The sequence below is a fragment of the Lissotriton vulgaris genome, chromosome 8 (genome assembly GCF_964263255.1).
Source record: "Lissotriton vulgaris chromosome 8, aLisVul1.2, whole genome shotgun sequence".
Taxonomy (NCBI): Eukaryota; Metazoa; Chordata; class Amphibia; order Caudata; family Salamandridae; genus Lissotriton; species Lissotriton vulgaris.
Window position 1 is genome coordinate 1160041119 of NC_141696.1, and position 23204 is coordinate 1160064322.

Here is a 23204-nt window from a genome sequence, read left to right on the forward strand (position 1 = left end):
TCAAAGAGGAATGATTTCCTTTAATCGCAGTGCGACAGTCGGTGCAGGAGAGTTGTGCCCCATCGGATCCGTTTCTAACTGAGCTGTGATGAGGCGTTTCACGGCTTCTGTTCGCACGCATTTCATCACATAAGCTGAAAAACAAGAGTAATTCACTAAGGGAAGGAGTGCAAAGGCTCAACCTTGACTATATATTTCTTAGACATTTTCAGATCCATTACACAAGGATGCTTAGCCTGGTGTGTATGAGCATTTGCGGTCTTTTAAGGACAATGTGGTGTGCCTTTTTCAATCTTGAGAAAAATAGTTTTTTTTGGTTAATTCACAAATCATGTTTCTAAATATGAGGTGATAAGAGGGTGATTCCTGGTTTCCTCCACACTTGCGTAATAATCATTCTTGGTAAGTGTGATACATACACAGTTGGTTTAAAGAGGTTTATTGATTTGTTATGTACCCACATCATAAATAGTTGATGTATTCATGTCTTTTTTAGCTACTAATCCAATGTCCTAATGAACTAGTGACTCAGATCAGCAATGGGGCTGAAACGTCAACACTTATACAATGTTACCCACTGTGTAAAAGACACTAAAATTGAGGCAAATATTGGGACTTGAATGAATGCGGTCTCTTCTAAATGTTTTTTCCCTTCTATCTGTCATATCACTTATTACAAACTTCTCCTCATTTGATCCACTATTCACTGCGCCATTCACCAGAGCATCTTTGACATATTGACAATATCTACATTGATTGCTGTATTATTTGTCAATGTATATTTACATTAACCTATGTGCCACAGAACAATCTTTTGGCACTTAATGTATTTGGCGAGGAAGCAAAGGCTTGATTCGCGTCCTCCGAGGAAACCATTGTTTATTAATGTACCACTTAGCAAGGTTCCTAGAAATACAGGCTTTATTTAATCAAAGAAAAACAACAGCATTTGATTGTATCTGATTGAGGAATTAAGTAAGATTTTGTATGGATAATTTTAGATTATATATAGAATTTTGGGCAGTAGAATCATTCTGTATAAGACCTTCCTGTCCAAAAATTGTTAGTAGCCAGCTTGCTCCAACTGGAAGTAATTCTTTGTATCTTCTTCCATAGGGCTACCATATTTTGTTCCCTTTTTTTGTGGGATTGATGGAAAAAGGAATCTCAAGATATTTAAAATATGTTGCTTGGACAGTTAACTGCACTGCATACTACAGTTATAGGAGGTAGAATTTCCTTGGTGGGGGGCAAGAACATACTTGCATCTATTGACTCGGAACTCAGAAGCCTCAGCATATAGCTCCATCATAACCATCCATCTTTGTCCTGTACACTTTGGGTAGGACATGAAAAGGAGTAAGATAGGTGGTATTCAATATTTCCCTCTCTCTGAAATCCCTGTACTAGACTATCATTTCTAATCCAGGCCAGCAGTGATGAAATTAAATGGCTGAAAAGCAGGGGTAAAAAAGGATACCCCTGCTTAGTGCCACTCCCAATCTCAAAGGAGGAGGACAGAGCCACACTAAACCGCACCCTTGTCAGTGTCTGGTCATATAATATTCTTGCTAGAAAAGGGGTTTCTGGTTGGCTAGGGCTTGCCTAAACCACCACTCTAGTCAGGGCAAGGGAGTTACACACTGATGATAACCCCTGCTCACCCACTTGGTAGCTTGGTACAAGCAGTCAGGCTTATCCCAAAGGCAATGTGTGAAGCGTTTGCGCAACACACACACGCAGCAGCAACACACTAGGCACACCACAAAAGAAACTCCACACAAGGTTATATAAAAAAATAGCGTTTGTATAATCATAAACACATTAGATCATAACCCACAATGTACACTGTGCCAACTGGCACTAGGAAATATTCATAGGGGATTATATACAGGACCAGGCCAATCGGGCCATGGTCAGAACCATCAGAATACAGGTAGTAAGTATAAAACACAACCAGTAACTACTGGTACCATAATGACCTCAGCATTATCACATTAGCATTAGACACCATCCTAAAATATCATAGCATGACGGTAGGCATAAACTTATTAGGCCCAAACCTCACTAGCATAAACACATTACGCATTAGGACCTCAGCAGCCCCAACACATTATGCAATATTCATGGTGCATAAATCACATTTGTCATAGGCATCACATAAATCACATTGGGCAATAGGCATCATAAGCCTAAACAGGGCACCCCAGTAACACAGTGACACAGCACCTTAGGGTCTTGCGCCCTACCAACCTTAGAGTTGAGCCCAGACCAACTGGCCTTCTGTGGGCTCCAATGCCCTATGTCCCAAAATGCCAGGGCGCTAAATTAGGACCTTCCACGGCCCTCTGGCCGCCAATGCAGTAAATGCATGGGGTGGAATGCACTGGGGCGGGGGGAGTGTCTCTCACTCCTTCCTCATCACCAAAAATAATTGCCCCCAATGTTGCAGCTGCCTGCAATTGCTGTGCAGCTGAGTACAAGAATGAGCCCTGGCACTAACTGTGCCTCAAGAGTCCCCTTTACTGGGACCCTCCAGGTGCCGCTCTTGGCACTACCCTGCTTAAAGGGGAAATTAGCATTCACTGTGCTTCTGGAGCATGATCACTGCTCCGCACTAAGCCCCACGTTGCAGCAGCCCGCGCTCTCGTGGTGCTTTTGTAAAAACAAGCACTGCCACCACAGTGCCAGGGGAGCACTACAAATGCTCCAAACTCAGCCCCACGTTGCAGCTGCCCGAAGTCAGGGTGGGGCAGCTGTGGAAATTGGCAAAACCAGCACTGGCACTAGAGTGCCTCCTGAGTCCCACTCCGGAACACTGCACCACCAAATCGCCCCCACGGTGCAGCTGCCCGCAACGACGGCACAGCTGTGACGATGCACTGGCACTCACAGTGCATTTGGAGCCCTATTCACGGGCTACTCCCTGTGCCCTCAATCAGCACCAACAATGTGTAAAGTGAAGCCCCACTCACCGGGGCTGCTCGGGCACTCCTCCGGTCCCCAGGGAACCTCTGCGAGGCTCCGTGACTCTCAGTGCGGGAATGCAGGGCTCCTCTTCAGTGCAGGGGGGCCGCCCTCTGTCAGGCACTCACACGCCTGATTTCCTGCGACTGTGTATGGAGCTAGGTCTCAAACATCACCCTGCCTCTTCCTGCTTCCTCTGAATACATGGGACTCTCTTGTCACCACGGGAGCCCCGCTGACCCGCCGCAGCACCTCTCCTCCCTTCCGGCTGGCCTCTTCTCACGTCTCACAATCCCGCCCACAGTCAGGCGGAGGTACCTGACTTCAGGTGTCGCCGGACTGGGGGGCTTCCCTTCTCCTCATCGAAGCGCGGGATAGGCTCCTGCCTTTGATTAAGTACGACTGCGGGGTGGGCACCGCTTTCTTCACAATGTGGGGTGGGCTCCCGCCAGTAAATACCAAATGCGGGGTGGGCACACGCTCCAAAGCAGCATAAACGTGTGGTGGGCACCCGCTTTTCAGAGGAACTCGGGGAATCCATACGCCAGGCTTCCCTCCAGCAATCTTGGCAGCAGCACACTGCAGGCCACCCACGCTCCTCTCGTCTGGAGAGTAGATCTAGCGCTCTTCAGAATAAAAGTAAAGCGCTCACAAGGCGCTAGAGTCCAAAGTCCAGGGGGGCAAAGGCTGAGCCCAAGCAGGCCAGCACACAAGGTGCTCCAGCAGGGAGGCAGTCCCTCATGGCGCCCAGCAGCAGCAACAAGCTCCCAGTCACAAGAAAAGCACAACCACCTCATGGGGTCACAGCCCCTATATGTATATCCTATATTTGCTTTGTCTGTTCTGGCACAGGGCTTGGGGAACCAACCTAAACTGGTTCACGGGGGACTTGGAGCACTTTGTTTACAAGGCTTCTCTTCCCCATTGTCAGGTGGGGGCTCATCATCAGACACACCAAAGGGGGGGAGATGAACCAGCATTGTACAGGCTACACACGGACCCATTAAGGGACCAGGGACTTCTCCTCCCACTACTCTAAATGCAGATGTCCCATTCAGCCTAGCGCTGACTCACCCTGCCTCTCCTGGAGCCACACACACCTCACCAGCCCCTGCCACTCAAAAGCCAGACATGCAATTCACATCAGGCAGGCAGACACATAGCACACAGAAATGCGAACTTCTAAAAGTGACATTTCTAAAATAGTTATAATAAATATGCACACACCATTGTGCAGCATTTATTATTACTATTCCAAACATACCACACTTGACCACACTGCTCCTCTCATATCAGGAATTACCACTGAAACACTTATCAGGGAATCCCCAATGCATTCCTATGGAAGGGCAGCCTCACAGTAGTGAGAAACCAAAATGGCTGTTTGTCACTACCAGGACATGTCACACACTTAAGGTACATGTCCTATCTTTTACCTACAATGTACCTTGCCCATAGGGCTAGCTAGGGCCTACCTTAGGGGTGACTGACATGCAGTAAAAGGGGGGTCACAGACATGGCACACACTTTAGGTGCCACGTCATGGTGGCAGTAACACTGCACGCACATGCCCTGCAATGGCCTGAGATAGGTTTGCAAGGCTACTTTGGTGGGTGGCAAGTCCACCAGAAGCATTTCATTTACCAGCCCTGAGTATATGAGATACCACTTTACAAGGGACTGACAGGTAAATTAAATAGGCCAAACAAGTGTAGACCAATCTTACCATGTTTACCACAGAGAGCACACACACTTTACACTGGACAGCAGTGTTAAAGTGCCCAGAGTCCTAATACCACCAACACCATGTCAGAAAAAAGGCTAGGAGAAGGGCAAAATTTTTAGGGATGACCCTGCAGAGAGGGCCAAGTCCAACAAATCTGATATATAATGTGAGTCATGGACCAAAGCTGAATTTATAAAGTATCTGAGACAAAACACCAACTCGGCCAATCAACCACCTTTTCAAAATCAATGAGTATCAATGAGCCCCTGCTGGTCATACATTCATTTACATTTTGGTTAATCAATGCAAGAATTACTTCAATGAACCAATTGGTTAATAACTCGGTCAGCACCTTTGTATTAAATTGATTAGTGAAACTGAGTACCATGAGTGACCCTCCGGGTTTGGCCAGGACTGATGCTGTAACCAAATAAACGTATAATAGCAGTTACCTGAACTTCTGTGCTTCATCCATCATAGTTAACGGTGGGGCAAGATAATTAAAGCATTTAAGGAATTCCACATGACCCCAGGAATGCCCTTAAGCAAGTTATTCATTACTCGTTGGAACACTGCCGCGGCAGAAACCAACCAGAACGGCATTCGCTTAAACTTGAACGCCCCCATGGGCGTGATGAATGCCGTGAGTTCTTGGGAGTCCGGGTGGAGCCTAACCTGGTGATAGGCTGATGCCAGGTCTAAGTAGTGAATAGTTTTGCTCCCTCCAGCGTACACATCATTTGTGAGATGTTTGGAAGTGGAAACTTGTCCACGATAACCTCCTTGTTCAGCGCCCTAAGGTCAATGCACAACCGAACAGATCCATCCGTCTTCTTGGCTGCGACCATTGGCGCCAACCACTCTGTGGCTTCAATTGGTTCTATCACCTTCAACCTGCATAGTCTCTTTATTTCTTCCTTCACCGCTTCCTGTATGGCAATGGGGAGGTTTATGACTCTGGCTGAGACTGGTTTGGCATTCTCCTTGAGCTTTATTCTATGGGAGTAGTTTCTGAGACAACCCAGGTCCTCAGTAAAAACCTCTTTGAATTCCTCCTCTATCCCCACTCCTGCTCTTCCCACCTCCTGTACTAGAATCTGGGGATCCTTGATGGGGTTGAGATATATGCCCAATTCCTTTTGTGCTTGCCACCCCAGAAAGTTATCCCCTTTCTTAGACACATAGATCTTTGTTGCCGTTATCCTGTCTTTATAGCCAACAGTACCCCAAAAGTAACCTTTCATGCTTATAGGCTGTCCCCCATACCCCCCTGGTCTTACATCCATTTTCCTGAGACTGATTTTGCTTTTAGACACTCTTTCAAATTCTACTGCAGATATGATTGTGATCTTAGAACAAGAATCAAACATCGCTTACAGCCTAGTTCCTTCAACAGTTATTTCATCCTTTGGACTGCAGACTGGTTCTCCCTGTACTTGCAACACAATTTCATCACAACCCTGCGTGGAACATTCCTTACTCGTTTTTTTAATAATTGTTAATACTTCTGCAACATTGTCTGAAATGTCCTCATTTCCCACACTTATTGCACAGTGACTTCAGGGCAGGACAATCCCTATCACTCGCCATGTTACCTTGCTTGCCACACCAGTAACAATTCCCTTTGAAGCTCCAACTCCCTTTCGCCTCCATCTGTACCTTTTTCGCTCCTTTACTGCGAGTACCTTCTCATCTTCCACTGACACTTCATTCACCTTGACCTTACTCTCCCCATCCTGCCTTATCTCATTTACACACTGCATCATATGTTCGACCTGTTTCGCTACAATGAGCACCTCCCCCAGGGGCGGGTCGTCCTTTAGTCATAGTTCCTCCCGTATGCGTTCAATCTTACACGTTAAGACAAACTGGCCACGCATCCTCTCTTCACAAGCTCCCCCAAACTTGCAGGTGGCTGCTAGTTTACGCAACTCAGAGACAAATTCTTCTACTGTCTCCCCTTCTTTTTGACCTTTCTTTCCAAAGTGGTAACGCTCAATAGTGGTGCTTAACTTCGGTAGGTAGTGTATGTCAAATTTTTTCAGGCTCAACTCAAACTCATTCAAACTCCTCGCATCATTCGCATTCAAATCTGGAAGATGCTCCAACACCTCTTGTCCTTCTGCGCCTAGGTAATGCATTAGCAGGGCAACTTTTCTTTCCAGTCCTAAATTTGGTCCACACACCACCACATAGTTTTGGAAGACTTTCTTCCATTTGAGGGTCGGTTACCCAGGGGTGGGCAAGAAAAATGAAGGAGTTACATTCTGCATGGCAGCTCAAAATTCCAGGTGGGAAGCTATAAGATACCTTTTAGTCACTTGCAAATATAACCAACCCCACTACAGTTTTACCTTTTATATTATGAATTTTTACCTCCCTTGAAGAAATACTAACATACAGAAAAACACGTGGAAAAATGCAGTGGTGACACACAACAATATCGAATGTTTCAAGAAGAGCTTCTCTCTTGTCTCCAGTAGATGGCGCTGAGATACTAAATTATCCACTGTGAAGGCAAGGGCTCCCCCCCCGCCCCGTGTGAGGATTCCCTTTTCCTTTTCCACTATGCGTTCCCACTAGACTAAGGCGAAGATCCTGGCCTTACGAGACCCGTCCAAAATGACCTGCACCCGAGCCTAAAGCTGCGACATGCTCGAAGGCCACCGGGTCTATACGTGGTGTCAGTGTTCTGTCCAAATGGGGCCCAGGTTCTGATCCCCCAAACACTGAGGTCACCCCAGCGATGACAGCAACGGTCTCTGTATGTTGTAGATTTGGCCAGTGATTTCTCCCTGCGCCTCCTCCGCGCTCTCCCTGATGCTCCGTGAACAAATTTCTGACAGGACCGCAGTTCTGATTAGTGCGACGCTCCTCTATTACTTGCACTGTCAATACACACACAGGGACACCACAGGCTCTTCACGCATAATAGCTGCCACCATCGAGGAATATGCGCCCAAATTTCTTATAGCCACACAGCCCTCTCTCTGCTGCCCCGTCAACACTCTTCTGACAGGAATGCACAGTTGAAGGTATAGCGGCTACTCTTCTGCTCGCATTGTTAGTTCCACACAGAAATGCCCAAGGTTCTTAAATCAACACTGCTGCCACCTCCGATAACTGTGTGACCAGAAAACCAACAATCACCCACTTCTGGGTGTCGCAGCCCCATAGCTCCTCACCGTGATAGTATTCAGGGTAGTACCTCAGCACAATGCTCCATAGCGGAACCGCTCTCCCTCCGCCGTCTCACTCCGCACTGCCCAGGTATCGTACCACTGTGCTTCTTCCCTCACGATGCTCCTCACACTATACTCACACCGATGCCGCTTCCTGAGTTACCAGCAGCTGATCCGATGAGTGATCGGTGACAGCGATCTCACCTCAGAAACGGGTGAGTCCCAGCAGTTTCTGCCCGTGCACTTCTCTGAACACGCTGAGAAGTATGCCGATTCCAGTCCTATGAGCGCTCTCACCCGCTGCAACACTTAACTTTCCTTAATCTCCTTCAGTTTACAGAGCGATGACTGGATTTCTTTTTTCAAAGACAGCGTGTTGGGGTCACTCTTACTCCTATGTCCTGTACTTGTCACCAGTGTGAAATAAGACGTTGATAAGGACACAGCAGATAAGGTGTAAAAACCACGAGTCTTTATTTGTAATCCAAGTTCAAGAACATGACCCCAGCCACAGCTCGTCCGAGTAAGCTCGTGCTCTCACACCTGAGGCGCCTCGCATCGAACATTCACCACTGCGGCATTCTGAGTGTTGTCACAGTGGTGTAGACCAAGGCGTACACCAAACAGGGGTGAGGAGAAGGGTAAAGGTTCCCCGCTAGGCCAAAGGATACCACAAATGGCTTCTTACAGCTGAATAGAACCCCTTATCATATCCATCACATCGTTAGATGAGATCAATCTGTATTTGATTTCATACTTATTATCACTTACAGTTTGGTAAAAACTGTAGGGAGGGGTGTGGAACTGCTGAGTTGAATGCACTGAAGGTTTTATACTTGCAAGACTGCAATATGATAAACTGGAGTCCTTGCAAGTGCAAAACCCCCAATCACAATGTACTAAACAGACACTGTGATTTGCACCTGGCTTTGACTGATAATGTCCACAATGCAAGTTCTTGAGAATGGTAAGGAAAACGTGATAAGAGAGGGGTGTTTCACCTTCCTTGCAACTCGCAAGGATATGTATTAACAGTCTGTGACCACTTCCCTGGTTGTAACCCATTAATATAATATTGACAACTGAAATTAGCTGTTCTTGAGGCAACAATCACACAACATAAATGCCAGCTGCATGCACCGAGGGGTGCAGGCTACAATCCATGGAATCACTGCACGCTCTCCCCAATGTCCCCTCACGCAGTGACAAATGTTTGTTTTCATTGCAGTCCCTTACAGGCATGCGATCACAGCATTTAGCGATTGTAGGGTTGGAGGTCTCCACTCCCTCACAGAGATCCATCCATTACTTATTAGTCATTCACCTGGATTCACAGAAAGGAAAGCTACCAAATTAACTGATCTGCAAGTCCTTGCGAATGTCCTACTTACACTATGCTAGGATCATGCAAAGGATCAGAATCGCAGATCAGCACTGTGCGAACGCAGTTTCTGGTTTTCGACCTATTTCTTGATACATTTGGCCCATATTCCCTACAGCTACACTGCTGTAAAGGACCTTTATGATTTCATGATCACCTTTGGTGCTAATACTGCATAAGCAATTCACGTACCCGAAACATCCTTAAAGTGTTAATAATCACCTCTAGTCCGTGAAACCCCAAAATAGGTTCACAATCATATATATCATTGTAGTGAGCACTATACCCTTGGGAAAGATTCACAAAACAATATAGAATTATAAAAGTTGTAAAATTCTGAATAAATTCTTTGTTGCCTTTTGACTAGGTCTGAGCTATGCAAACACCGGAATCACACATACTAATTAACACTCATACAAACATTCATTTACTAAGAAACGTTATGGCTGAAAACTAAGATGTAAAATTTTGTGAAAGTCGGCAAACTAGACAATTGCTGCTTTCAGCACTACTGAACCATAATAATGTATCCACTGTCAATTCTAAACATAAAGAAACTTGTATTTGTTGTGTGTCCTATGCTAAGGTTCTGCTATGCAATGATGTTAGCAGAAAATATAATACGTATTGCAAAACTCACCTCAATTTCCTTTGCAAGCCTTGCGTGCACTTCTTTCTCTTCGTCAAGCAAAACAAGGTGATTATCGATCTCTTGCTTAACTCCTGTTATTTCCTCCCTTATAGTTTCAATCTCTCCCTGGTGAAGGGAATCATAATTAGCGGTCTCTCTTGCCTCAACTTTCAGAAAGTCGGTCAAATAAACAAGTTACTGATCTTATTCCATATAGGACACGATGTTAAAGTCATATGAACTGGGATGGGAAAGTACAAATAACATAAGATACAAGGAAATTATGGGGCATATTACCAAGCATAAGCGATAATTATCGCTATGCTTGGTTAGCGGCAATAATTTTATCGCTGTGCATCGCTTATTTTTATCGCTTAAGAGCCTTCTTATTATCAAGGTTTATCTCCCAAGCGATAAATATCGGCCGAAATGCGTGAATATCGCTGAAAAGTCAGCGATATGCATGCAATACCGAGCTAATGCTCTTAGCCATGTTATCCACCTACCATTGGATAAAATGGCTAAGAACTGCTCAGGGCAGGCGTTAGCTTTTGGAGATCTTCGCGCTTAGCGCGAATATTTCCAAAAGTTGGTAATCGGAGATAGCGATGTTAGCGACTGTTTTCAGTCGCTAACATCTTGGCACGCCCACTTTGCATGTCATTAGTGATAATTATCGCTGACATGCAAAGTGGGCCCCTAAATGCCCGCTATCACCTACAAGCTGTCGCTAACTGGTGTTAGCGACAGCTTGGTAATAGGGCGATGAAATTATCGCCAAATTAGCGGGAAAAAGTCCCGCTAATGGGGCGATAATGGCCCTTGGTAATATGCCCCTCTATGTATTGTAAACCACTACTGCGGTATCATGTCCATCCAAAACAACAGCTGCATCAGAATTTAGAAACATTCTACTTTCTTTGATTTTTCGGAACACCTCAGGCTTGGTTAGTGCCGTAAATTCGATTTTTTAAATTCCATTAAACAAGGGAGTAAAATCAAAATCAAAAAGAAAACACATTAAAACTTTAATTACTATAAAAAACTATATAACAATAGCATTCACAAAATTAAATAAATTTGGCAACTTTTACAGGGTTTTTTCCCCGCTGTTATGGTGAGATTCTGTCAATCTGTAAGGTTCAAGGCAATAAAACATTTAGGACAATTGGATACATTATTTACAGACTCTGCCATGGTGGTAAGTCATCTGCAAGAGAGGCGGCCTCTAGTGAAGATACTTGCAAGCCATTAGGACATCTCACGGTTTCCAAAACAACATTATACAGTTAGCCCTTTGCATGACACTGAGAAGTTACAATGGTTGAAAGCATATTTAATATACTGAGCAACTGAATTTTTATTTGATTGGGTATCTCTTTGTGAAGTTCTTTTTCACCATTATTGCTCTCTTGGTGAAAGCAACATCATCTTAAGAAAAATGAGAGGCTTTAGGATTCTCGAGGTCTGAGAACATTTAGGTGGTTCTGAGACACATACCAAAAGAAAAAAAAATGGAGATTTTCTGAGGAGAAAACCTTGTGTTGGCTCTCTAAATCCGAGAAGCCAGAAGAAGAGTGAAAGGGGTGTTAAAAGATATTTGCCTGGATTGTAAACAAGCAGTTGCAACACAATCGTTTTGGCATGTGTTGGGGTTGGAGGTAAAGCAGTGTAAATGGAAATGTTTTTTATTTATGTTTTTTTGTTTGCAGTGGAGGGATTATTTAAAGAAAAAAGTGCACACTATACCATATTATAAACTTTATGGCAACTATACAGTAAAGCTATGGTTATGTTAACGTAAAGGTGTGTGAATAGATGAAAAAACTACAAAAACATTATATTAAAATGCAGGATGGAATGTATAGCATCTAACAGGGGCTACTTATTATTGAATAAAAAACATATTTAAAAAAAAAGCCCATTCACAGAACGTGAAACCAGCGAACTTCAGGATAGTGGCTAGCAGCAGTGTGGTGACGGTCACATGTGATAGAGCTAATCGGTTTTCACTTAGGCAGCGCTGCGGTTATGCAAACCCAGGTGGCACTTATAAGTTTACAGTAATCATTTTGGAATTTCACACAGCGTGCTACACTATGAAACATTCCCACAGAAACTTTTGGTGCTGAAGGTTAACCAATAGACATCTATAGTTCAAATTCTACTTCCCCAGTGGCCGTGTTCACATTTGTAATGGCCTGAAAAATGCTTTGAGGTGCACAAGTACGTCAATAAAATATTGTAACAAATTTGCATTGTGTTAAGTGGTGCCTACATTTTGTTTGTTTATTTATTTATGTTTATTTGATAATGTTGCATTGATGCTTACAAACCTTTTTAGTTATGCAGCTACGTTTGTGTTGGAAACCCAATAAATGTGAGTCCTTTGAGGAAGAAAATACACTCTAAGGTTTGAAGAGAGTATGAAACCTCACTTTAAACTTATTTTATATGTTTGCACTGCGAGATGCCAAATGTATCAGGTATCTATACAAAGAGCAGTTCAGCAGAGGAGCACAATTAAAGTATTCCATTATGCTGTAAACAGCTTGGCATAAAAACAATTCGATAGTAAACACTAAATAAATAGCAGGGCAAGTCGCAAATGCAAGTTTGTGATTTATGTTTTGGTTTGGACAGAGAATGAAAGTCATTTATGTCTGGCATTCCCTCATCGAATCCGGCACTTAGAGGGGCCATGAACCCTTACATAGGGGCAGGATGGATGGGGTGCCGCCTTCATGGTCCAGAGGAGAGTGTGATAAAAGGGGTCAAGTAAGCTCGGGCACGCAGTAGAGAGGGAGAGCATGTGGTCGGAAAGCAGTGAAAAGGGAACACCACAAGCTGACACACTCATGACCCCTCTGCAGACCCAGTGTCTCTTGCAACAGGAGCTGCTGGTGGAGAGTCTAAGGCGCTCTGCCAGACACTACTCACCAGCCGCCTCACTCTCTGGCCTGTTGACTTTTGATCCAGCGAACGATACATTTTCACAAATAAAGGCCCATTTACACTACCCAAGTAATCCCTCCATGCTGGAGTTCAGTGTGATGCAGGTTTATGCCCAACTTACCAAATACACAATAGAACCTGCATATTCTCCTTTCAATATGTGTATAACCGTGGTGATGAACCTATTCAGTGTTGAGAAGTTGATAGCAATAATATGTACCTATCAACAACTACTAAATAAACAACAGACTCAGTGTAAAATGTATAATATCTGTCGTAAGTAATGTGAAATAAAATGCTCATCAAGTACCGTTATACAATGCAAATTCACAGATTATCACGGAGAAAAAGTATTAGCAATGTACAGAATCAAACTCATGTCAAATAAACAATGCATTGAAGGAGTAGATAGGCGAAGAGAGAACGTTTCAGAGAGAAAATACATTGGTAAATGATTATGCAAACTCTGAATATTATTTATACAAACACAAGTAAGAATCAGGGAAATCTACCCTCTGACTAAAAAGGGCAGTAAGGCCCTCGAGAAGAGTCGAGTGGCAAAAATTAAGTCAGGAATCAGGAAGGCCTCTATCTGGAAACAGCAAACCGACGACAGCGACAATCTTCCGCTACCTAAACACCAGCCGACCACTTCTACAAACCACACCCATCGGGGTACCTCAATTATACCCTAAAACCTAAATGTTCAACCCACATTTGTTTCAATATAAGAATAACTCTGTCTCCCATTGGCTAAGGAAGGGAGTGTTCTGTCACACCACTCTCAGCATGATCATTTTATTCAATGTCATTTTGTCTTAAACTTTCAGCATTACAACAGATTTTATCCAGGAAACGATTTTGAACACAATCATAATACACATTTCCTAGAGCGTATTTCCATGTATCAAGACTTTCACTTTTTCTTTGTTTGCCTCTGCCATCTCATGAGGAAGTTGCTCGCTACCACCGTTTAGCTTTTTCTTTTCCGTAGCTTTGGCAGCCATACAAGGAAACAAGAGACACGTACAGCTTTTGCGTTCTCTCTTCTTCTTTCAAAACCATATTTTTGGACATTTTATATTTCTACTAAATGCGGTCCCCAAACTGGCATGCAGGAAAGTAGGCCCATGCTTGCTTTTTCTACAGAAAACAAACACATAACATTATTCTTTTCATGAAATGTTATTTCATTGCACACCATCCCAGCATTGCACTAACCCATGCACAACCCATATTAATATTATTTCCTAGCAGTCATTATTAAGGTGCATAAAAGCAGCATTAGAAGTACATGATGTTTGTTTTTTTAACATGAAAGCGGGCGCCGTGCTGAAACAAAGCGTGGCACCCGGGTACATAAAACCTATGTGCATGGCAGCCCCTTAAGCGAGCACCATGGAAAAAATTAGTAGTTCCCAAATAAAACACATCAGCACCTACAGTGTAATGAAACTGTAGTTGGTCGGTGCTACTGGGCTAAAAATGGAAATTATGTATCGCCAGTACCAACCAATAGGGTGCCCGGATATAGGAGTGATGAAGGAGTGAACCAATGCCAAGCAGCAGGTGGGATTACACTCTATTGTTATTACTGCAGGTTTTGCAGACAGCGCATACGTGCTGCCTAGGCTCGACCTAAAAACAATAGGCTTTGCAAAAAATGTAAAGGTCAGCCCACAATGGGCTTCATCTGCAATCTGAAAAACCTTGAAGAACAAGTTAATTGCCTTCAGTAATGCTCTTTATTGTGAACACTTTAACCACAGACTCTTCAGTTTCAACTTCCTCCAGGCAGGAGACAGGATCCAGAAACATTTTAGCAATGATGCTTAAGGCAGTCTCTTTCTACGGGTGTAATCATCATTAAATCAAATGAAATATGTACATAGAAATGTGTAAAAGAATTAACTATTTAGAAAGTGCACAAAGGAATGTACAAAAAAGAGTGTTTTCAATGTTCATGATGACATTACACACAATGTGGTTAAACCCAGCAGCAAGAAGGCGCCTCCCTTTTTTCTGATCATGGCTGCAGGACAGCCAAAACGCTTCAGGATAGCACAAGAGCACTTTAATGAAAGTATGTATATAGCAACAGTCCTAAGCTTCGGTGATCCTTGTTGGAGGTGAAACCAGTGTTGGATATATATATGTGTACTTTAAAAACATGCCAAGATACTCACTCGAGTCTGGTCTAAGTTTATTTCCTGGGAGGGAACAATTAACCTAAACATTATCAAATTAATGTAATACATGAATATGGAGACGCACTGGTATCATATTGCAAAATAGACATGCAGAAGCTGACAATTAAAATCCACTCTCCTGAATTCAAGGATTATGTGGAAGCAAAGGTAATTCGCCAACACCCCCCTGAGGTAGATTTCTACACACAAGCTATTTTACCAGTGAGAAAGTGAAGCTACCCCAATGGGAAGAGGAGCTCGGGGGAGGGAGGGAGGGAGGGAGAGAGAGAGAGGGAGAGAGAGGGAGAGAGAGGGAGAGAGAGGGAGAGAGAGAGAGAGAGAGAGAGAGAGAGAGAGAGAGAGAGAGAGAGAGAGAGAGAGAGAGAGAGAGAGAGAGAGAGAGAGAGATCCACTCCCAAGGGACTTCAGGTCTTCAGCTCAACGGTGACATTCTTTAACCTTCTTTTCTCTTTCTTTTAGGCCACTGGGACTATGCTGCTTTTCTATTTAATCTTCCCTTTTTGACCCTTGACCCTGTTCGCAGGGCCGCTCGCTTCACTCACCGCACGGCCCTCGTGTGCCCTGGTCACTGCTGCTGCCGCATCTCTCGCCGCCTCTCCTGCTGCCCTTCTACCCTGTGACTCTCCCTGCCTCCGTGCCCTCTCTGCTTGGGCCACTCTGTTTTGCTTTTGTTTGCTGCATTGTGTTGTGCCTCTGTCCTCGAGGCTCGTCCCCTCGCCGCTACCCCTGTGACTGGTTTCCCGCCCTTGTCTCCCCCCACTCCCCGCGGCTGCTCCACTGCGGCCCCGCCCCCTTTTCCTGCTCTTCCCAATCCCGCTCCCCATTCGCCGCCCCGCTCCCACCTCCCAGCTGCTCCTCCCTCCCACTTGGCCATATATGGCGGGGACCGCACGTACGCGCAGCGGCCACACGCAGCAGGCGCGCCGATTGCGCGCCGAAGGCACGCCAAAGGCAAGCCCGTCTGCGCCTGGACCGCGCCAGAACCCCTGTTCCCCGCCGGAGCCAGCCCACCCGACGGAGATACAACGCCACCACCCTCCACGCACTCAACACCGGCCGACAGCCAGCCTGCTACCGAGCCTCTCCGAAACGCACCCACGGAGCATTCACCTGCCGCGCCTGCAAGTTCACCTGCCCTCTGTCCGGCACCGCGCCCGCCAGTACCGTCGCCAACCACAACCACCTCGAATGCATCCTGCTCAACACCAGCTCCGTCCACAAACACGCCGCCGAACTCTGGGACCTCCTTGACTCCACAGCGCTGGACGTCGCCTTCCTCACGGAAACCTGGATGAACGCCTCCTCAGCCCCTGACATCGCCATAGCCATCCCGGACGGCTACAAGATCATCGGGAGGGACCGCGTCAACCAAGCCGGAGGGGGCATCGCCATTGTCCACAGAAACACCATCCGCATCACGACCGACAACAACGACGCCATCACCACCGCCGAGCACCTTCACTTCAAGATACACACCGACCCCATGACCACCATCAGAGGTACCCTCATCTAGAGACCCCTGGGCCCACGCACCCACTTCAGCGAAGCCATCGCAGACTTCATCAGCCCGCTCGCTCTCGCCTCCTCTGACTACATCCTCCTAGGGGACCTCAACTTCCACCTGGAGAACAACAAGGAATACAACACCACCTCCCTGCTAGACAACCTCGCCAACCTCGGACTCAAGCAGCTGGTCAACACCCCCACCCACCGAGCCGGCCACACGCTCGACCCCGTCTTCTCCTCCAGCAACCACGTCTCCTTCAACCACGTCACCGAACTTCACTGGACCGATCACAGCTGCGTCCATTTCAACTTCAGGAAAACAACGACACACCACCGCCCGCAACAAGCCCCCCGAAGATGCTGGAGCAAGATCACCACCGACCAGCTCACCACCTCCCTGAGCCAAAACCCACCCACCAACACTACGGACCCCAACGAAGCAGCCCGCAACCTCACACAGTGGATCACTAACTGCGCCGATGCCCTCGCACCACTGAAGAACGCCCCAAGCAACCCTGACAGCAAAAAAGCCTCTTGGTTCACCAACGATCTCAAAGACTCCAAGAAATCCTGCTGTGCCCTTGAGAAAGCCTTTATGCAAAGAAGGGGTTTGGCCCAGAGAAGTAAGGGAGGACAGGTAGGGCCTATTAACAAAAGAACTGAATATTTACCTTAACCTTCAATTTATTTGAAAGTGTAACTAATATGAATGAATAAACGAAAATGAATGCGTTTATCCTGGCAATTAATTTCGCCTGGTTGAATTTTTATTATTCTTCATGCTACATTGAATTAAAAAAAGAACACATAATCTACTAAACAGACAGTCTCATTATGTACAATATCATGCACAATACATACAATAGTTGCACAAAAAAATTATCAAAAAATACATTCACATTAATAACAAATACAATGACAATAAATCAGAAAAAACAACAAGAAAAAACAGTTGTGGTATGTGACTTGAAATCACATTTACGCAATTAAACGACACATAATGTTCCCCAATTAAGAGGGTGAATTTGTACAAAACTCTTAGTGTCCAAGGATGTAACTACACTTTTTGTGGTAGCCGACGCGTTTCGAGTCCTGTTTTTTTGAATTGCCGGACTCTCATCAGGGCTGGATGAGTCTTTTCATAAAAACCAACTGTTTATGATAGAAGACAAAATTACAAAAATGAATTGTAGTGTGCTTCCCATTAGATCTAAAATCTTATTTTCATCATTAACTATACGGTGGCCAACATACCTGGCTATTGCCCAGCGTGGTTTGTAGGCTCGTGTTGTAAATTCGTGCAGTGCACGCCACTCTGCAACAAAATATCGGAAACTGAGTAGTGTTGTAAAGCGACTTATCTCACCTTGTGTTTACTTCTCAAAATGATTTAAGTACCTTGAAAGTGCTCTTGTCTGGCGTAATAATCTATTGACTTCACATTCAGTGTGTCAGGTCGTGGTGCTGGGGTTCTTAAAATCTACAAGGGCGGAAGGGGTTCAAAGGATTAATCAATCAAATCTGACCGTGTAGCTGAACGTGCACTGAAAGCAGTCGCGTTCAGTGTACTTACTCGTAAGGCGGTCTCAATACGGACAGCGAGCCACGACTTTTTGTGTATTCGAATCTGTTCCAATTTGGAATCTAAAAAGGGTAGACAGATTCAATGCGTTAACGGCTTGTGCAGGAAAGCTAACATCTTTTAGAAGAATGCATGCGCGAGTGCCTTATTATGAAAACCGGGGGACACGCTTACCTTTTAGAGAAGCTTCATGCGCGTTTAAGTGATTCACTCGTACCCAGTAAGAGCGAGAGCTTGTCTGCATTCTCCTAACTGCTTTACCGAGTGAACACACCACGTGATCGGGGGTGCGAGGCGGAGCTCGCCTGCCATTTGAGGCAATGCATTGTGGGATTTGTATTTTAGGTCAGGAATTGTTTCGCCATCCACTTAGGGAGTAGCAACAATTAAAGCATCTGTGGAATAGCAATACTGGAGGATATATAACCCAGTTCCACTGACATTCAGCAACCATTATCTTTTAAACAAATGAAATTTGTCACTGAGTTAGACTCTATTGAGTTCACTCATACAGTTCAACCCTCTATTTATACTGTCAAATTTCATGATCAAGTACGCCTCTTTACGTAACAAGGCACTTTCGATACAAGGGGAGCGATGTTTGGAATCAATCGCGGACAGAATGGTCCATTTGAATTCATTCTCATTGTGATTTAAGGACAAGAAAAGTTCCACCATTGGAGCAGATAGAACTTTTTTCTTTATTCTGGACCTGTGTTGCGTTATTCTCATGTTTATTTGTTGACTTGTTTTGCCGATATATATTTTGTTGCATGGGCATAGCACTGCATAAATTACATTTTTTGTCTTGCAATTTGTAAAGTTGTTATGTTTCCATGTTATACCATTATGATCAAAGACATCCCCCTCCAATGTTGAAGGGCAGGCAATGCAGTTACCACATCTGTGGTGTCCAGTAACAGGTGGTAAATTCCATTTTGTTATTAAGTTACTTTTGGGTTTCGGAATGTAGCTGTCAGCTCGTATTAGCTGTTGGCCGACACTCAAATTCTTTTTCATTGCAAAAATGGGTTTGGATATAGGGCTGTCAAGGTTCTCCAGTAAGTGCCAGTTTTTCAAAATAATTTGTCTAAACTTGTTTGTATGAGGCCCATAGGTTGTCACACAGACAAGCTTATCCAAATCAGATTTAATCTTTTTCTCTAATAGAGTCTCCTTAGGGGTGAACCTGGCTCTTTTCTTTGAATGTTTCAATAATTTCATAGGGTAACCCCTCCCTTCCATTTCTTTACAGAAAGAGTCTGCATGCATATCAAATTCCGCCAGCTCAGTGCAATTTCTTCTGATCCGTAGTAGTTGTCCACACGGAAGATTTTGTTTTAAACACTGTGGGTGTGAGCTTTTGTAGTGCAAAATAGTGTTTCTGTCAGTTTCTTTTTTATACAGGGAAGTGACGAGTTTTTGTTCATCACAGCTGATGGAGACATCTAGAAATGTCATATTGGTTTTACTAGATTGTATAGAAAATTTGATGTCATTGTGTCGTGTGTTGACCCACAATTGGGACAACTACTACGGATCAGAAGAAATTGCACTGAGCTGGCGGAATTTGATATGCATGCAGACTCTTTCTGTAAAGAAATGGAAGGGAGGGGTTACCCTAGGAAATTATTGAAACATTCAAAGAAAAGAGCCAGGTTAACCCCTATAGGGAGACTCTATTAGAGAAAAAGATTACATCTGATTTGGATAAGCTGGTCTGTGTGACAACCTATGGGCCTCATACAAACAAGTTTAGACAAATTATTTTGAAAAACTGGCACTTACTGGAGAACCTTGACAGCCCTATGTCCAAACCCATTTTTGCAATGAAAAAGAATTTGAGTGTCGGCCAACTGCTAATACGAGCTGACAGCTACATTCCGAAACCCAAAAGTAACTTAATAACACAATGGAATTTACTACCTGTTACTGAACACCACAGATGTGGTAACTGCGTTGCCTGCCCTTCAACATTGGAGGGGGATGCCATTGATCATAATGGTATAACATGGAAACATAACAACTTTACAAATTGCAAGACAAAAAATGTAATTTATGCAGTGCTATGCCCATGCAACAAAATATATATCGGCAAAACAAGTCAACAAATAAACATGAGAATAACGCAACACAGGTCCAGAATAAAGAAAAAAGTTCCATCTGCTCCAATGGTGGAACATTTCTTGTCCTTAAATCACAATGAGAATGAATTCAAATGGACCATTCTGTCCGCGATTGATTCCAAACATCGCTCCCCTTGTACTGAAAGTGCCTTGTTACGTAAAGAGGCGTACTTGATCATGAAATTTGACAGTATAAATAGAGGGTTGAACTGTATGAGTGAACTCAATAGAGTCTAACTCAGTGACAAATTTCCTTTGTTTAAAAGATAATGGTTGCTGAATGTCAGTGGAACTGGGTTATATATCCTTCAGTATTGCTATTCCACAGATGCTTTAATTGTTGCTACTCCCTAAGTGGTTGGCGAAACAATTCCTGACCTAAAATACAAATCCCACAATGCATTGCCTCAAATGGCAGACGAGCTCCGCCTTGCACCCGCGATCACGTGGTGTGTTCACTCGGTAAAGCAGTTAGGAGAATGCAGACAAGCTCTCGCTCTTACCGGGTACGAGTGAATCACTTAAACGCGCATGAAGCTTCTCTAAAAGGTAAGCGTGTCCCCCGGTTTTCATAATAAGGCACTCGCGCATGCAATCTTCTAAAAGATGTTAGCTTTCCCGCACAAGCCGTTAACGCATTGAATCTGTCTACCCTTTTTAGATTCCAAATTGGAACAGATTCGAATACACAAAAAGTCGTGGCTCGCTGTCCGTATTGAGACCGCCTTACGAGTAAGTACACTGAACGCGACTGCTTTCAGTGCACGTTCAGCTACACGGTCAGATTTGATTGATTAATCCTTTGAACCCCTTCCGCCCTTGTAGATTTTAAGAACCCCAGCACCACGACCTGACACACTGAATGTGAAGTCAATAGATTATCACGCCAGACAAGAGCACTTTCAAGGTACTTAAATCATTTTGAGAAGTAAACACAAGGTGAGATAAGTCGCTTTACAACACTACTCAGTTTCCGATATTTTGTTGCAGAGTGGCGTGCACTGCACGAATTTACAACACGAGCCTACAAACCACGCTGGGCAATAGCCAGGTATGTTGGCCACCTTATAGTTAATGATGAAAATAAGATTTTAGATCTAATGGGAAGCACACTACAATTCATTTTTGTAATTTTGTCTTCTATCATAAACAGTTGGTTTATATGAAAAGACTCATCCAGCCCTGATGAGAGTCCGGCAATTCAAAAAACCAGGACTCGAAACGCGTCGGCTACCACAAAAAGTGTAGTTACATCCTTGGACACTAAGAGTTTTGTACAAATTCACCCTCTTAATTGGGGAACATTATGTGTCGTTTAATTGCGTAAATGTGATTTCAAGTCACATACCACAACTGTTTTTTCTTGTTGTTTTTTCTGATTTATTGTCATTGTATTTGTTATAATGTGAATGTATTTTTTGATAATTTTTTTGTGCAACTATTGTATGTATTGTGCATGATATTGTACATAATGAGACTGTCTGTTTAGTAGATTATGTGTTCTTTTTTTAATTCAATGTAGCATGAAGAATAATTAAATTCAACCAGGCGAAATCAATGGCCAGGATAAACGCATTCATTTTCGTTTATTCATTCATATTAGTTACACTTTCAAATAAATTGGAGGTTAAGGTAAATATTCAGTTCTCTTGAGAAAACCTGGCACCACGACCAATCAGCGGAAAACATGACATCCCTCAAGAACGCCATTTGCGAACACCACCAGCTGATCCGCACCACCAAAAGGGCATACTTCAAAGAACGGCTGGACAACAACGCCCACAACAGCAAGGAACTCTTCGGCATCGTGAAAGAGCTCTCCAACCCCAACGCCAGCAACAACGACATCACGCCATCACAAGACCTCTGCAACTCCCTCGCCATGTTCTTCCACCGCAAGATCGCCGATATACACAACAGCTTCGGTGCTCAGACCACAGACACTACCACCGAACCAGCGCCCCCCACCACCACCCTCCGCACCTGGACCCCCGTCAGCACGGAAGACACCACATTCACGATGAACACCATCCACTCAGGCTACCCAGCCGACCCCTGCCCACACCACATCTTCAACAAAGCGGACTCCATCATCGCACCCCAACTCCGGGACATCATTAACAACTCCTTTGCATCCGCCACCTTCCCGGAGAGCTGGAAGCACGAGGAGATCAACGCCCTCTTGAAGAAACCCACCGCAGACCCCACTGACCTCAAGAACTTCCGCCCCATCTCGCTCCTCCCCTTCCCCACAAAAGTAATCGAGAAAACTGTCAACAAGCAGCTGACCGCCTTCCTCGACCCATCGCAGTCCGGATCCTGAGCGAACCACACCACGAGACCGCCCTCATCGCAGCCACCGACGACATCAGGACCCTGCTGGACAACGGGGAAACTGCTGCCCTCATCCTCCTCGACCTATTGGCTGCTTTCAACACAGTCTGCCACCACACCTTGACAACCCGCCTCCACCACGCCGGAATCCAAGGAAAGGCCCTGGAATGGATCACCTCCTTCCTCTCCGACAGAACCCAAAGAGTCCGTCTCCCCCCCTTCTGCGCAGCAGCCACCAAGATCATCTCCAGGCGTACCCCAAGGCTCCTCGCTCAGCCCCACCCTCTTCAATGTCTACATGAGCCCCCTCGCAGCCATCGCACGCAAGCACAACCTCAACATCATCTCCTATGCTGACGATACCCAACTGATCCTTTCCCTCACCAACGACCCCGCCACCGCCAAGGCCAGCTTCCAGGAAGGTATGAAAGACGTCGCAGAAGGGATGAAGCTCAGCCGGCTGAAACTGAACTCAGACTCAGGAAGTCCTCATCCTAAGCCCATCCATCTCCGCCTGGGACGACTCCTGGTGGCCCCAGGCTCTGGGCACACCCCCCAAGCCCACGGACCACGCACGCAACCTGGGTTTCATCCTCGACTCCTC

At 44.9% G+C, this 23204-nt stretch overlaps 1 protein-coding gene across 1 annotated transcript in view; it reads right to left on the reverse strand.

The window, feature by feature from the left end:
- Positions 1-23204, reverse strand: part of CCDC122 (coiled-coil domain containing 122) — a 135946-nt gene that overhangs the window by 11530 nt on the left and 101212 nt on the right. Inside the window, exon 3 of the mRNA XM_086933440.1 lies at positions 9897-10013. Within this exon, the coding sequence (XP_086789566.1) occupies positions 9897-10013 (117 nt within the window). The remainder of the gene's footprint in view (positions 1-9896; positions 10014-23204) is intronic.